Consider the following 18233-nt stretch of genomic DNA (forward strand, 5'->3'; position numbering starts at 1 on the left):
AAGTGTGGTTAACAATGGTGTGAGAACTAGATTTTTTCTTGGAGGGTGGTGAATGAGTGGAATGTATTGCCTGACTCAGTTGTGAGTTCATCTGTAAATGAATTCAAGAAGAGGTAAGATAGATATTGTTTTGAAAGTTTGGGTCTCCCGCGATGAGTCTTCTGACTCCATGGAGATACCCGTAATAATAATAACAACAATAATAATAATAAAATTGTGACTGGTTTGTGAGTGCTCTCTAAGGGGCCACTCACAAACATATGATATGACAGAAACATAAGCTACTAAAGCTATTTGTAAATGCTGAAGAAATTTTTCAATATATGACTAAATTAGAAAAGACAAGGATGGTAGAGTTCACCCCAGCAAGTTGCATATGGATATAGCTAGCAAGAGCATGAGAACTACATGTTTAGAAAATGCTGAATGAGTGGGAATGGTTGCTAGAGGTGGTTGCGAATGCTTCTTTGTTGAACATTTAAATAGCAATATCATAGGCATTGTGTGAATAAAACCTAGCATGGGCTTCCCACAATGAATCACTGGACTCCTTGGAGACCATGTAATAAGAATCATGCTAAACTGGAAAGGTAAGCAGTAAATAAAATTGACACAGAGATTTTAAAAAATGATTTGTATAGACTGACACTGCATGCAAAGAATAATAATGCGTGCAATTTAATATGAAAAAGTGTAAGGTTTGGGTTGAAAAGATTACAAGCTGTGTATTACACTCAAGAAATGAAGACTAGGGACATGGATTGGTGAACATCACAAAGAATAACTAGAATGTTGAAAACACACACTGATAATTTAGGAATAAGGAAGTGAAGTTATTTTCTCTTTGTTTTCATAAGGCTTTGAAACAATCATTCATATCTGGATTCCTCAAGTTGGTCAGATTTTGTTACTTTGCTATCTTGGAAATGAAAAAGTGGTGGAGAAGTTTCATGGTCAGACCTTCAAAGTGCTTCCTATGATCAAAATGTTTGTAAGTTACAAAATTTGGGTGACAGATGAAAAAAAAAAAAGCATATGAAAGAAATATAAGCTACTAAGGGATTTTTAATAAGAGAGATGCAAAAAATTTTTTGATACATGAGAGGAGGGGAGGTATCCCTGGAAGGTAATAGTGTGACTAGTATGATACAAAGACTGCATTTTTTTGCTTGAAGAAATTAATGTAATGGGCTGCTGATGGTAGTTGTGAATAAAAAAAAAGTCACTTTTTTGTTGTTATTCCATATTGTCCATCTTATGCAAATTCAAAAATACTTATTACTCACCAATTACTTTCAGGATGCAGCTGTATATGGGTATCAGGTTTAATTATGCGGGGTGAAGTTTGATGTATTGAAAGGCTGGGTGACTGAGGATAAACATCTTCATCTGTATCTATAGAGGAATCATATTCAGCAAGAATACTATCCAGCAATTCAATAGATAACTTGACTTCTTCTTGACTAAATAATAAACAAAAAAAATTGTCAAATAAATAACTGCAAATGTGTGCATTACAACATACAAATTTGCTGGTCCATTCATGCATTTAATATTAGTTTCAATATATTATTATTACTATTATTTGACACCTCCAGGGAGTCCAAAGACTCATCGAGGGAGAGTGTGCCAACAGCATTGAACAATTATCCCCTTCCAACTACTAACCGTGCTCAAACTTGCTTAACTTTTCGCGTGAGCCATTAGTAGCAGAGGCTCTACCAATCGACCAACCTTTGCTGGCAAAATGATCCAATGGAAATCCTAATTATTATTACACCTCCAGGAGTCTAGACTCATCGAGGGAGGGCACGCACTCCACAACTCTCTGTATCCACCATTCAATCCACCAACTTCAACTAACCACAACTACACCAACGCCATCTACCGCCGACCACTAGTATTTCCACAGATAATCACAAACATCCATGTCCACGGCAGGATTCGAACCAACAACCTTTTGGCTGGAGAGCAGATATGCTAATTACTCGGCCAACCAGGCTAAATATTAAAAACATTGAAAAAAAAATTAATGCAGTACTCTAATTCCTCAAGTAGGTTAGCTCACTGTAGTTCACTGGTAAGTATAAGAAGATCAATCTAGAGCAAGGAGTGTATAACTTAATATCAATATCACTAACAGGTTGCTTAAAACCTTAAAATTATGGAAATTTCATTGCTAAATTTTAAAAATTTAGAGATCTGAAACTTTAAATCACATGAAAACCTATATTTTTTATATAAATCACGTTTTCTCAATACCAGAAATATTAACAATATGTTTGGGTTATCCAAAAACCATTTTAGAAGGACCATTACAAGCATATAAAAATACAAGCATGAAAATGATACAGTATTCACCATTAGTCATGTTCTGATTAAAAAAAAAAAAAAAGTCAGAAAATTCAAAACAAATTAGAAAAATTTTAAAGACCGCTTCTTGTTCAGTTTCAACACACCAACCAGTATTTTGGGTAAATGGGTAAGAGAAGGGAGGAAAATGAATTTCATGATTTTTATTTAAGATAAATACAAGTATTTATATCCAAAATTTTAGGCCCACATTATTATTATTACAGTAGCCTCCATGGAATCAGTACTCATCATGGGAGGCCCACTCAACTAGTAACATGTCTATCATATTGAACTTTGTGAATGCAGGGAGGGTAAATAATTTCAGTGTATTCTGACAATGCATTCCATTCACCAACTGCTCTCCATATAAAAAATCTACTTCACACACCTTTCTTCACCATATCTTCACACAACATTCAGGAATGGCCTCTCATTCCTCCCAACTTACCCTCCATTCTTTTTATAACCCATTCTATATTAATCTGGTAAAATTGACTAACTAACTTAAACACCTCTATCATATCACCTCTTTACCTCCCTTATCCACCAAACTCTGCAATCTACATCCCCTTAAGTATTCTGCATAAACAGCACTCTGGAATCCCAATACTTTCAAATTAAAACTAGGTGATCATATATGAACATAGTAAGTTCATGTATGGTCTGGCCAATGCCTTATACAGAGGCACCTCCTTATTCCCACATGTCAGTGTACCTCTTATCTCAGCAGCAATACAAAGTCCAGTCTTCACAATACTTGCAATGTGCCCTCAGAACTTTAGTTGCTGTCTACATCACCCCAATATCCCAAATCTAAGATACTTTCAGGCACAAACTTTGTTTGCTCATACTTGGATAAAGGATTAAACTAAATTTATTATAGTTTAATCTATAATAAAGATTAAACTATAATAAATATTCATAATAAATATCAGCAATATTCCTGATAATTCTACCTAACTTTGTATCATCAGCAATCTTTTGAAGATTCCCAGTCAATCCATATGAAATCAAGAACAGAACTCAGAGGCATGCTATTGGTCACCTTCCTTTTCTGAGATACTGCTCCAATATACACAACTTTCTGTTATCGTTCATAAAGCCAATCTTCAATCCATCTAATCAGTGTGTTATCCAATCCCATCTTCAGCTTATACAATAATTTATGTGTTAATTATCAAATGCCTTTGCAAAATCCAAGAACATCATTTTATATGAATCTCCCTTATCCAATACAATTACTACCTTATCTTAAAATGTAATCAGATTGCTAAAACAAGACCTACCCTTCCAAAAACCTGACCATCATAGAGAATCCTGTGTCCATCAACCCAATTGTGTATTCTATTCCTAATCAGTTTTTCCAATACCTTGATCTCAACTGCAGATATATAAATCGGTCTATAATTAGAAACTTTGTCTTAGAACTATGTGGAGTGGTACTATTTTGTCTTCTTTCCACTCCTCAAGGGGTAACACCACTGCAAGACTCATTAAATAACCGAGTCAACGCTTTTGTACATTCCTTAAAAATATGTGTAATATGTCATCCATTCCGAAAGGCTTACTAACATCTAACCTCAAGCAATACGTGCAATATGCACGTATTGCTTGAGGTTAGATGTTTGTCTCTGATTCTTTCAAAGGCATATTTAATATTTGCCTCCTTTCTGCATGTTGCACAGCATAATTTACACCTGATATAAAAACACTAATAAAGAGCTCATTAAATAACTATTATATCCTTTGCTATGGTTACTTTTACCATAATTGGTTGGGAATGAGGATATAGGTTTTTACCATTTAGGCGATAAGCTGGTGTTAGGCGTGAACTTTTTTTTATAGCCTCCGTAGCGCAATTGGAAGAACGACGGTACATTGCGCCCTTCGATTGGAATAGGCCTAAGTTCGATTCTCGTCGCGACGGGAGGAATCTTTATCTGGTCGATTTCAATCGATGGTGAGTTAGCCGATCTCATACGGAGGTAGCAGGGTTTTTTCTCCCGGAAACTCGGGTTTTTCATCCCGCATACATACAAATCGGCCCTTCAGAACACACGCAATTTACAGACAAAAATTACTAGTTGTGGTGGTGTTGGAGGTGGGCGGTAGATGGCATTGATTCGTAGTAGAGGTAAGGTGTAGAGATAGTTGAAGATGTCCTCCCGCGATGAGTCTTCGGACTCCTTGGAGGTATCAGGAATAATAATAATAATAATAATAATAATAATTATCCATCAATGTCACTGTTCCATAATTATTCTTCCTCTTGCTTGCCACATAATAGAATGAATGCCCTTGGATTATCTTTTCCTGACTGGCTAATCTCCTCTCAAATTATACTTTTTTTCACCATGCTTATTACATTTTTAGCATGCAGTTTATATTCCTCATGCATCTGTTCACTATAAACCGTCATCTACCTTCTCCATAACAACTTTTTCCACACTGGTTGCATGATTTCAATGTTCATTCATCTCACTCTATTTATTCGCTTAACTCTTGGCATGCAGTTATGCATTGGTTGTGTTAAATACGGACTGATTATTTCCCAGTATTGATGTTGATTAACTATTATTATTATTTTGTGACACCTCCAAGGAGTCCAGAGGCTCATCGAGGGAGGGCACCCACTCTACAACTCTGTCTCCATTATCTACACCACCACCATCTACTGCCCACCACCACCACTAGTATTTTTTTTGTCTGTAAATTGTATGTGTCCTGAAGGCCAATTTGTCTGTATGCAGGATGAAAAATCCAAGTTTCCAGGAGAAAAAACCCTGCTACTTCTACATGAGATAACTCACCTTCAATTAAAAAAACCCATATAAAGATTCCTCCCATCATGATGAGAATCGAACTTAGGTGTTTGTTTTCCAATTGAAGAGCACAACATACCATTCTACCAATTGTGCTACGGAGGTGCTCCCACAGCTTATAGTTCCAAATATATACCTTCTTGACAAAACCTTTTCTGTTTGACTACCTTCCAAACCAGTACTTCATGTTTCCTCTTACCGATAGGTGGCAATGTCGACCTCATTCACAACCACATCCTGTAAGGATGTCACCAAATCCAACTTCCAAAAACCTTGTTTTACTTCATTCAAATGCTGCTTAGATAGTCATCCCTTAGAAACTGAACACATTCACTCTCCTTGTTTCTACCATCTCTTACATCCAATTCACATTCCTATAATTAAAATCTCCCAGTTCGTTTGCCTTCCTTTTACATGCCAAATAACCTGTCTGTCTGTCTGTCTAAACATTTCACAATCAGTGCTCTCCAGATCCTCTGGTCTATGACAACATCCTATTAGATTTACTAATCTACCAATCTCAACTTCACACTAAACAGACCATCCCACAAACATCATCACTCTATACTCTGACTGCAATAGTACACCTCTCTTTTTGATTTGACCATCCTAGTTTCCCAGATCCTTACTCTGATTTTTGTTCATATCCCTCTCATTCCCACCTTTTTGCACTGCATTACTCTGCCCTGCCATAATCACTTCCTCACCTTTGTATCCATCTTCTTTCTGTCCTTCCACAATCTGTTTCTGAATCTCTCTGACTCCTAGTCATACCAATTTCCTCTGGACTCTTAGCAAACCATTGCTCAGAATGTCCAACACTAAATCCATTTAAATGTAATCCATAAACTTTAAACTATTCCAACTTTCCTTCGAATTCACTCCAAAAATTCACAAATTGCACATCTTTTACTTAACACAATTTGAATATTTTGTCATTCAGTATCATCAATATGGGCAACAAGCTAGCCACTTTCCCAATGGCACTATTGTTCTTCACCTACCACAAGAACTTCTTCAAATCCCTTTCCACATTCCTTGTCTCACCTCAAATTGTTTGTGCCCACTTGCTAACTTTGATGCTCATTTCTTCCTTCTATGAAAAGCTTTATTTAGATCTTCATTTCAATATATCAGGAAAATATGTCTTATGTAACTTGTTATTCACTACATCTCTAATGATTGAATCTCTATACTCCTTTGATACTTGCTTCTTCCTATTAACTTCCTTACCATTCATATCAATTACTTCTTCAGACGTTCAATTTCCTCCTCCATACATTTACTTCACTCTATTTTCATTAATTTTTGCTTAAGATCTTCCATTTCATTAGAACAGATAAACCGATTATTTTGATTATTAAAATTTTCACTGCTCACTATGATAGTCTTTCAATCAAATTTGTATCTAAGTAGCTTCTTTAGATCAAATTTGGAAAGAAATTATATTCTTGTTTTATCCTTTATCCAAGTAACCAAACAAAGTTTGTGTGTGTGTGTGTGTGTGTGTGTGTGTGTGTGTGTGTGGCATACATTCATAACTAGGCTACCTGTATATAGAGGCAATTAATGTGAAATCATTTAGCTTTTACAAGTAGCCTAGTTGCGAATGTATATCACGTGCAAACTTTGTTTGCTTACACTTGGAGAAAGAATAAAACTCGAATATAATTTCTTGGCAAGTTTAATCTAAATTGCTACCAAATGAAAAACTTTCCACATCTATATCTAATCCAGAGAATTTTAAAAATATGATGATATACCTTTCAATTACTTATATATGGAAAATACATGACCTCTGCATTAATTCAACCTAGATCTCTCTTCTGGGTCTGGTTCCCATCTGCTCACATTTTCAAGGATTTAATGAACAAAGGACAATGGATGCAGTTTGTGTAATGGTTTCTTGCATCAAATCATGGAGGTTGCAGGTAATACATGATGACAATATAAAAAATAAATAATGACTCTCTGAAAAGCATATATATATATATATATATACTATTATTATTATGATTAGAATGGCTGGGATATAAATCAAGAGACTGAACTCAAGTGTAACTGAATTTTTTTGGGGAAAGGCACCAAATGTAGAAGATGGGTAATACAGTTGGTGGATATCCACAACTGTATTACATGATGGAATGCATATCCATGAAGTGATTTCCCCTAACTGTTTATGTACATTCCTCCTCATGAACAGTGGACATAGATTTCTGGATGCAGCCAAATTAATCAGTTCTTCTCCATATGTGTTTCTTCATGAAGCTTTGGCTTCAACAATTTTTCTCCCAATAGGATAACTATATCATTTTGCAATATTTTTAGAGAATTAGTTCCAGTTTTTCATATAAGTCATCATCTTTTTGTTTTCTTCTGCAGTTCCAGTGGAGGCATGCACCTTAATAAGTTATTTTGAACCATTTTGCTTTTATTGTTGGCATGCTTATTCTTTCATTAAAAGTTTCAAATTCAATTAAACATATTATACTAGAAAGAAATTATATACTTATTTTAATCATTTACCCAAGCAGGGGTACACAGCATGAGAAAGGTGGATGCTCCAAGAGGAGGTGAGCATATGTAGGCAAGAAAGGAATGGGATGACCAGGGATCAAGAGGAAACAGCTGGAATTGAAAAGGGTTTTAAAATGAAGAAGCAAAAAAGGAAATGGCCCCAGTTGAGCATGGAGAGATCACATCGAGTGAGCGGTATCAGTGGAACTAGCTGTAGATCCAGAAATGAGCTGTTGTATTTGTATACAAATGCTAGAAGTATAAGAAACAAGGCAGATGAAATAGGTGCACTAATTGCATCTGTTCACCCAAAAATTGTCGGAATAAGTGAGACATGGTTGGAAGAGGATGACATCCTGACAGGAATAGAGATGGAAGGGTATGATGTGTTTCGTGAGGATAGAAGGAGTAAAAAGGGAGGGGGAGTGCTACTGATGATAGAGAAAGAGTCATGTCCATATAAAGTAGAGATGCAAGAGGGAAATAGTGCCAGTGGTTTTGAGGCAGTATGGTGTGAGATAGAGGTGAATGGAATCAAATACTTGGTGGGATGTTGTTATAGACCAGGTAATGTGGATAGTAGTGATAGTGAAATGTATAGTCAAATTAGCCAAGCAATAAGAAAAGGGTGATTTGAATTATGGCAGTATAGACTGGAATGATGAGATAGCAACTGGAAGTAAAGAAAATAAGTTTCATGAGTTTTTGAAGGATAACTACCTCAGACAGTATGTAACAGAGGGCACACGAGGATTGAGAGTCTTGGATTTGGTCATCTCATCAAAGGATGTAATTATAAATGAGGTGTCAAATCATCCACCAATTGGTGAGAGTGACCATGAGGTGATTAACTGGGTAGTTGCCAGCAGTGCAAGGACCCCTGTGAGAAAAGGGTATATGTGGAACTACAAGGGGGGGGGGTGATTATGAAGAGCTCAGGAGACAGCTTGCAGGTGTAGCATGGAATGAGGAGTTACCTGGAAAAGAGATCAATGCAGCTTGGGGAATTTTCAAAAACCGTTTAGTAGATGCAATGTCTAAATGTATTCCAAGGGTGAGAAGGTTAAATAAGGTGGGTGTGAGATGGATGAATAAAGAAATGTTGAAAGTTTATTTTTCACTTGGTTAGAATGTAATAAATTTAGTTTAATCCTTTATCCAAGTGTGAGCAAACAAAGTTTGCACCTGAAAGTATCTTCAGGACTGGGGTAAGGTGGTGCAACACCAGGGCGACTCCTTGCAAAGGTGTAGCAAGATACTATCACTCCTATCTCAGTATCTCCCATAATGCAAAACACATCTCCTTGCAGATATGTCTAATGTTATGCATTAAGGGAAGGGCCACTACCCAGACTAGTTTCGACCTTTATTGAGGTCTCTTCAGTGGGAGCCAGGCCCAAGTGGAGATACCAGGCAGAAACATTCGCAAACATACCTATAGGAGTTGCCAAACGGTGTGCCACCTTTTTACTAAATTACTCTCGATTTAGAGAAAGATGTTGAAAGTTTTTTTTTCACCAGAATAAAGAGATTAAGCATGCGATACAGAGAAAAAAGGCATTGTGAAGGCAGCATAAGAGAAGTGGAAATAACCAATTCCATGAGATCTACAAAGACCAAGCAAGGAGGGTGACTTGGTTGGTGAGGGTAGTTAAAGAGAGGTATGAACAGCAGTTGGCTAACGAAGCCAAAAAGAATCCCAAGGAATTCTTTCGATATGTAGCCAGCAAAAGAAAGAATAATTATGGAAGAATGACATTGATTGGAGAAAATGGTATAAAGACAGCTGATGCAGAATGTGTGGTGGAGATACTTAATGAGCAGTTCATAAAGATCTTTCAATCTTGTGAATGTGACTTCATGGAGGGATTGAGAGCAGTTGATGATGGGGAGGAGAGACTGACTGTAGGTGAGCAAGAGGTGTATGGGGAGTTGAGTAAACTAGATGTTAATAAGGCTGTGGGACTTGATAATATATCACCACGTATTCTGAAAGAATGTGCCAGGGAGTTGACACCTGCCTTGACATATTTTTTTAATATGAGTTATGCACTCGGTCAAGTTCCTAAGGAGTGGAAGGAGGGTGATTGTGCCACTTCATAAAGGAGGTGATCGAACTCAAGCATCAAACTATAGGCCTATCTGTGTGTCAGGTGTTGTGGTTAAGTTGTTGGAGAAGCCTGTGAGAACTAGGATCCAGAGTTGGGTTGATAACAATATTATCTTTGATGGACAGCATGGATTTGCTAAAGGGAGGTCATGTTTTAGTAATCTACTTAATTATTACAATAAAGTGACTGCTTCCTTGGACAGAGAAGAAGGATATACAGTAATATACTTGGATTTCGCAAAGGCTTTTGATAGAGTACCTCATGATAGGTTGACAGTCAAACTAGAGCAGATGGGGTTGGATATTAGATTGGTGCATTGGATTGGAGACTGGCTATCTGATAGGTATCAACAAGTTGTGTATGGGGGTGCGATATCCAGGAAAAGGAAAGTCACTAGTGGAGTGCCTCAGGGGTCTGTTTTAGGTCCATTACTGTTTAACTTGTATATTAATGATATAGGTGAAGATTCGGATGGAGATATTCAGTTGTTTGCAAATGATGCAAAGTTGGGACGAACCATGAAGTGTAGTGAACATGTTGTGGCCTTACAGGAAGACTTGAATAGATTGAGTGATTGAGCATGGAAATGGGGGATGTGAATTCAATGTTGCAAAATGTAAGGTTTTAAAATTTGGAAAACAAAGATGGGATGCAGAATTTATGCTTGGTGAGAATATATTGTTGGAGGTAGAGGAAATAAGAGATCTGGGTGTGATAGTGGTTAAGGATCTAAAATTTAGGGGACACATCGCCAAAATTGTGAAGACAACACAAAGGCTTCTGGGAATGATGCAGAGGACACTGACGTGTAGAAGTAGGGAGATTCTTGTTCCGTTGTATAAGGCTTTGATTAGGCCACACATGGACTATTGTGCCCAGATTTGGTCACCGGATTTTCAGAAGGATGAAGAGATGTTGGAAAGGGGCCAAAGGAGACTGACTAAGGTAGTTTCTGACCTCTGGAATGTCGAGTATGAGGAAAAGATTGAGAAGATGTAATTTGCAGTCTGGTGGACAGGAGGAAGAGGGGGAGTTATGATAGAAACCTACAAGTTGGTAAGGGGTTGTTATATGATCAATGCTAGATAAGTTTTACAGAGAATAGTGGAAGATCAGGGGAGAACCAGAGGTCATTCCTGGAAACTGTATAAAGAGGGTGTGAGTAGGGGAGTGAGAGTCAGTATAGTAAGGAAGGTTAAATCAGATTATGAGAGAAAAAATTAGCTAAGCAGGCCAAAATAAAAATTCAGAAGAGTTTTTTTCACTATGTAGCAAGTAAGATAAAGAATGATTATGAAAGAATAACTTTATTCACTGCTAAGAAAGTGACAGAAGCAGAAGAAATAGCGGAGTAACTAAGTGATTATTTTGCAAGGGTATATCATCTAGATGGAGACCTTGCAGCCTGTGACAGAGGCTGATGCGAGAACTGCTAGATGAACTAGAGATATTAAACATATTGAAATAAATCTATGTAAATACAGCAGCAGGACTGGATTGTATATCTGCTCATATGCTGAGAATGTGCAAAAGAACTGGCAGTGCCTCTGACATTGTTGCTTAATCAAATTCTCAGCTCTGGCAGGATTCCAAGGGAGTGGAAAGAGGGTAAAATAGTTTCATTACATAAAGGTGGCTCCAAAACAGAAGTATCAAATTACAGATCAATTAGTATCTCTGGAGTGATGGTTAAAGTATTGGAAGGAATGATTAGATAGGAATACGATGCTCTAATGGAGAGACAGCATGGCTTTGTTAAAGGCATATGAGAAGGGTTTGACCTTTAGTGGGATCTTATCAGCAAGAGACCCAGAAAAGATTACAATTGGATAAAAATTTCTTGTTAAGTATAATACACTTTGCAACCACTGAAAACACTTCCTAAAACTATCTCTGATCCAGAGTATTTTACTATTTATATATGGAAAATATTTCTGTGCTGCTTTAAAACCTTATAATAATATCTCAATAAAGATGGAAATCAGTCTGGGTCCTTTCCCATAACGTATAATGAAATACATGTCCAAAAGGAAGTGTGCTTTGCATGATGGGATACTCAGGCGATTAATGTGAAGTCAACAGCCTGTATATACAAATAGACTAGTTGTGAAGATATTTCGCATGAAGACCATTTGCTTACACTTCGGTAAAGGATTAAAATAGGAATATGATATTTACAACATACAATATTTTATAAAGCACAAAATACTTTGTAATCGAGTTAAAAAAAAAAAAATTTCTTCAATTAGACATCCATAATTTTTTCCTGATAATGAAGTGTGTTCCTAGTTCATGTTTATCTGTGTTATTATTAACATCTGATCTCCATGGATTCAGACTCATCGTGGGAGGTACACACTATTGTACACAATGCTCATCCAAATGTGCTTTAAACTGCAAAGAACCTTTTCTTCACTCCTCTGCTCACACCCTCCTTATACAGTTTCCAGCAATGACTCTTGTTCTACGCCCCCCCCCCCCCCTCCCATCCTATGAAAAATCTCTTCCATGCAACCTGATAACAACCCCGTGACTAGCTTATATGTCTCAATCATATCTCCCCTTTCCTCCTATTCATGAGGCCCTGCAACTAACATTCTCTCAATCTGTCCTCGTACTCCACATTCAAAAAACCACTGACCACCTTTGTGAATCTTCCCTGGACCCTTTCCAACATATCCTTGTCACCATGAAAACCCAATGACCAAATCTGTGCACGATAATCCATATGAAGCCTGATCAAGGCCTCACATGGATTATTGATACAATGGCATCATAACCTATTTCTGCATGTCAGGATCCTCCGCATCATTGTACACCACTAATGACCTTTCTCTTTTGGGATAGTGCACCCCCATATACAACTTTCTGATACCTATCTGACAACCATTCATTGATCCAACTCAGAAGTCTGTGATACAATCCCATCTGTTTCAATTTATTTACCAACTTTTCGTGTGACAGTCTACAAAAGTTTTGCAAAATCTAAGAAGACCAACATTTATGCATCACCCCTGTCCAAGGTACTTGTCACCTTGTTATAGTATATAAGTAAGTTAGTGAAACATGATCTCTCTTTAACAAACCCATGCTGATAACCACAGAGTTGGAACATTCACTTAAGATGCGTGGTGATATGTCATCAAATCCTCTCACCTTATTGACATCAAGTTTATTTATTTCCTCAAATAAACTCCTACTCACTCACATTTAAGCCTTCCTTCCTCTCCTATTGTCCTCTTTACTTAAGTTCCTCATGATTCCAGCCTGATCAGGATGAAACACCCTTGTAAATTGATCACTGAATACCTCAACAATGTTTTCTGCAGCAATTCTTCCTTCTATTTGTCACATCTAAAAAACTCTCTAGGGTTTTTTTCTTCATCTGGTCTGGCAATTTCTGCTCATACTGCACTTTTGTTTTCTTTACTAACTGATCACTCTCCTGGCTTGTCCTTTATACTCTTCATGTAACTGATTATTATTACGGGCAGCTTCAAGGAGTCCTTAGCCTCATCGAGGAAGGCCCAACATCATGTCAAGAACAACTATTCAACATTCACACAGTATCTATCATACTTCACCTTGAACTCATTTATAGTCATGGCATCCACAACAGACTCTGGCAGCTTATTCCACTCATTTACCACTCTCCAAGTAAAAAACCTAGCTCTAACACCCTTGCTTACCACAATCTTACCAAGCTTCCATGGATGGCCCCTAGTCCTCTCACTACTAGTCCTATTCTCAAAAATATCTTCTGAATTAATCTTATAGAAACCGCTTCGGTAATTTGAATGTCTCAATCATATCACCCCTCTACTATCAACCAATTTCTGCAGCCCACAAATCTTCAACCTGTTCTCATAAGGTTCATTCCATAGTCCTGCTATTATCTTGATCACTTGTCTCTGGATCCTCTCCACCTCCTATTATTACCATTATTCATCTTGTACTTCCTCCAATGTACCTTCTTTTTCCAGATTCTGGATTCCAAATTATTTTTCTATAATGGAATAAAATTTTTCTTCAAATTAACTTTCATATATTTCATACTGCTTCTATATCCATTTCATATCTAATTAATTCATGGGTGAATTAAACTGAACCACTCCAACTATATAAACTTCTCAAATTCTGAGATCCTATTCGAAGACCATCATTCCAAGGCTTAAGTCAATGAAATCTTCCTGATGAAGATTCCTAGATACTTGCTTCATGACCAGCAGATTTATTTATTTATTTATTTACAACATGAGGGTTGTTGACCCATGCTGAAAATCCAACCTGGAGGAGCAAGATGACGCTCATCAAACGACCTTTCTTCTCGACTTGCTCAGCTTGAGGTCTTGCTGGTAGCAATGTTGCCATAAATATAGCTTGCAGAATAATGATATATAAGTTGATCTCCCTACACACACAATACCACCACCATGCGAAGGTGGAGACATCAGGGAGCGAAAAATTATATGCCAATATATAGATGTAGAAAGTTTTTTACCTTGGGTATAATATTAAGAATAGTGATCAGAGCTTATTCCACTTTTACCACGAGTTGCCTAGACTTATGCCACTATATAATTATGCCACATCCTGAAATTAAAACATTCCACATTATGACTTCATCTAATAATGCAAAGAATGAACTGTCATAATCTTAATCAGAGAGACCATTATTATTATTAATATTATTATCTGAGACCTCCAGGGAGTCAAGGACTCATCGAGGACGGCTGTAAATTACCCAACCCAGCTATCATACCTTCCTTAAATTCATTTACACTAGTTGCACTTACTACCCGTAAGGGCAAATTATTCCACTCACTCACTGCTCTCTGGGAGAAAAACCTAGCTCTTAACCCTTTCTTGACTGAGAACAACCTTAACTTCCATGGATGCCTCCGTGTTCTCTCCCCACCTTCCATATAACGAAAAATTTCATTATTTGAAATGCTATAACACCCATTCAAAAGTTTATAGACCTCTATCATATCACCCCTCTTTCTCCTGTTAACCAGAGTCTGTAATCCACATACTGACAATCTGTCCTCATAATCTAAATCCCATAATCCGGATATAATCTTTGTAACTCTTCTTTTCACACTTTCCACAGCTTCTTTATCCCCTTGGAACCCGGGAGACCAAATCTGCACACAGTAATCCAAGTGTGGTCTTATCAAAGCCTTATATTATAGAGAGGCAAAATTACTTCCTTATCCTTACATGTCAAAGTTCGCTTCGACATAGCAATTATCCTCTAAGTAGTATTTGCAACTTTTGCTATGTGACCTTTGATCTTTAAATTCTTATCCACCAAAAACACCAAGATCCCCTGCCTCTTCAGTTTCTTGTAGCATAACCCCGCTAATATAATATGCCAATGGAACTCTAATCATGCCAAAGCGCATAACTTTACACTTACTAACATTAAACTGACAGCCATTTTCGTTTGCCCAGATTTACAGTCTATTCAAATCATTTTGTAATTGCTGAATATCAGTAGCATCCTCGATTGCCCTGCCTATCTTCGCATCATCAGCAAACAATTGCAAATCTGATGATAGACCCTGCTTGATGTCATTAATGTATAGATTGAACAATAATGGCCCAAGGACTGAACGCTGAGGTACACCACTGGTTACCTTAAATCTGGCAGATTCACACCCACTGTATACCACTTTTTGATATTTGTCTGTCAACCATCCCCTGATCCAAGTCAATAGATTATGTTCCAATCTCATATTCTCTAGTTTACACAACAGCCTATCATGTGGTATCCTATCAAATGCCTTAGAAAAATCCAACATTATCATAGTGTATCCATTCTCTTTATTCAACTCGGCAATAACATTGTTATAAAATATGAGCAAATTGCTAAAATATGACCTTCCTTTAGTAAACCCATGCTGTTTCCTGCAGAATATAGAATGCTTGTCTACCCATTTCGCTATACGAGTTCTTACCAACTTCTCTAAAATCTTCACTACCACACCAGAGATACTAAGGTTGGTAGTTAGACACATCAGTTTTTGCACCACCCTTGTGCAATGGAACTATCATACATTCCTTCCATTTGTGTGGTATCATTCCTGAACCGAGACTCAAGTTATACAAATGTGTGAAAGGCCTAGCCAATTCAGCTGAACATTCCTTTAACAGGCAGATATTCCATCTGTTCCTATTGACAAATTCTTATCCAGGTTATGCAAGAGGTCTTCAACCTCATTTTCATGAACCTCTAACTCTTCATCTAACATAGCAGTAGCACCATGCTACATACACCTGGTTGATATATCTTAGCAAAGTGAGCACTCATTAACTGAACAATCTCCTTAGCTTCCGACACTCGTGTACCATCTGTATTCAATAAAGTTATTTTTCCACATTCATTCTTTCTTTTGCTTATGGCATAACGATAAAATTCTATTGCCACTACACTATTCGAAGAATGTTTTCCCAATTCCCATGAGCACATTCAAAGTGTGTGTAAGTCAGTATGTACTAATTACTGCTTGGGAAGTCTGTGCGGTTAGCCTAGTGGCTTTGTGCTTCGCAACCATATGCCTGGGGAAAGAGTGTCCTAGGTTCGATTCCTGTCAGTGACATGAGGAGCTTAAGGATCTTTCTCAGCAACAGCCAAATTAGCCGGTATTGGGCATGGACAGCAGGGTTTTTTCAACCAGTTTAACTGGGGTTTTTCATCCTGCAAGCAGACAAACTGGCCCTGTGAAAACACAGATCTATAGTCATAAATACTTAACCTATCATGAGGGGGCTCAACTCCCCAATAGGGATGGGGGAGAAAAGGGAGGAAACTCCATATGAATAAATAAATAAACTGCTTTAAAAGAAGTTAATGGGCACTCCCTATGAATACAGTGCATCATACCATGTAACGAGCCACGTGTCTGTAGCCAGTATAAATTGGAGGAATATGATGCTCCCAAGTCAGTGCAACAGTTTCTGGTGAAATGGCTGTGAGAAGGGAACTGACAGAGTTTGAAAGAGGAATTGTGATAGGATGCCATATTGCAGGTCCATCTATTCTGCAAATTTTTGACAAATTGGGTCATCCTATGCTGAGATAGAAGTGCAGGAAGTCAATTGCAAATATTACCTGCAGTGGATGACCCACGACACCAACCGAATGACTGTAGAATGCTATACAGGATAATATGCAAAAACAGTCATTTCTCAGACAATACGTTGAACGTGATGTTCCAGCATCAACTGGAACACAAATCTGCACAAAAACATTCAGAACTGAGGCTAACAACATGGGTTTCCATGATAGGACTGCAATATGGAAGCTCTACATTACCCAGACCAACACAGAGTACTGTTTTCAGCAGTGCAAAGAGCATGTACAGAGGAATGTGGAAGCTTGGGAAGCTGTGTTATGGAGCAACAAATTACGCTAAACCCTCAACCAAGCGGATGGATCAAGGTGCTGAGACTAAAGCTCGGTGTTAGGCCTCCTACACACAAAAAATTCTATCATCATTATGGAAAACGTCTGTTCCTTTACTGACATACTCCTGAGCAAACATGAATCTGCTTCCGTTGTTGTTCTTACTGTTGTTCTTACCAGTGCATTTACATGTGCTATTTCTAAAGCAGTCATTTTTGGGTTTTTCTTGATAACGCTAAGTATTATTCTTTTTTCTTTAGAAGTAAGTTTCTGAGTACGACCAACTTAACTTTTTTGTTTAGCTCATGCCAAAGAGATTGAGGGACGTTATCCATAAAAGAAGAATGCATTGTAAGTACGAACATTTTGTTCTTTCGTTTCTTAAAAGTGCCTTGATGTTGCTGTATGACTAAAGCAACGTGCAGCCTAAAATACAAATACTGAGAATGTATATTTATTTTTCTAAAATCGAAATTATTTGTTATTCATTGATGGGAATATATACTGCGACGAATTAAGAATAAATCTATAACAAACTCTTATGTCTTATTCTTTTCCAAATAGCGGTAACTTGTAGTTTTTCTCTTTCAGCAACAGTGCATGAATATTTACGTCCTTGACTGTATACACCGATTCTTTGCGTCATGACGAAACTAACACACTATAAGCAAGTAAAAAAAAAAAATGTTTTGATACACCAGGGAAGGTTATTTTCTCATGGTATTTTACTTTCTAACAACGTGCTATCGCTGATACTAAGCTATGCCAACCAGAAGCGCCATCTGGTTTTGCAATAGGCAGTTTTCCTTTTTATTATTTCTGCATGCTAATCATTTCTTCAATTCTTTTCTGTTACAGCAGGGGTAGCCAAACTTCTTTGACCGTCGACCCCTTCAAGAGTTTCTTGACATTTTATCGACCCCCTCTATTTTACTATTACGTAATTATAATAGGACAAGCAAAAAATACTATGTGAGTTTTTAGATTGTTTATTTTATAGTTATAGTGTTTATTGTA

The 18233-nt window shown here is 37.3% G+C and overlaps 1 protein-coding gene across 1 annotated transcript in view; it reads right to left on the reverse strand.

Moving 5' to 3' along the window:
• The window catches only part of LOC150100502 (uncharacterized), a 183695-nt gene that overhangs the window by 103112 nt on the left and 62350 nt on the right, over positions 1-18233 (reverse strand). The window contains exon 2 of the mRNA XM_090402444.1: positions 1287-1463. Coding sequence (XP_090258570.1) covers positions 1287-1463 — 177 coding nt within the window. The remainder of the gene's footprint in view (positions 1-1286; positions 1464-18233) is intronic.

Source organism: Typopeltis vanoorti, chromosome 13, assembly GCF_054136105.1.
Source record: "Typopeltis vanoorti isolate ZY-2024b chromosome 13, IOZ_Tvanoo_1.0, whole genome shotgun sequence".
Taxonomy (NCBI): domain Eukaryota; kingdom Metazoa; phylum Arthropoda; class Arachnida; order Uropygi; family Thelyphonidae; genus Typopeltis; species Typopeltis vanoorti.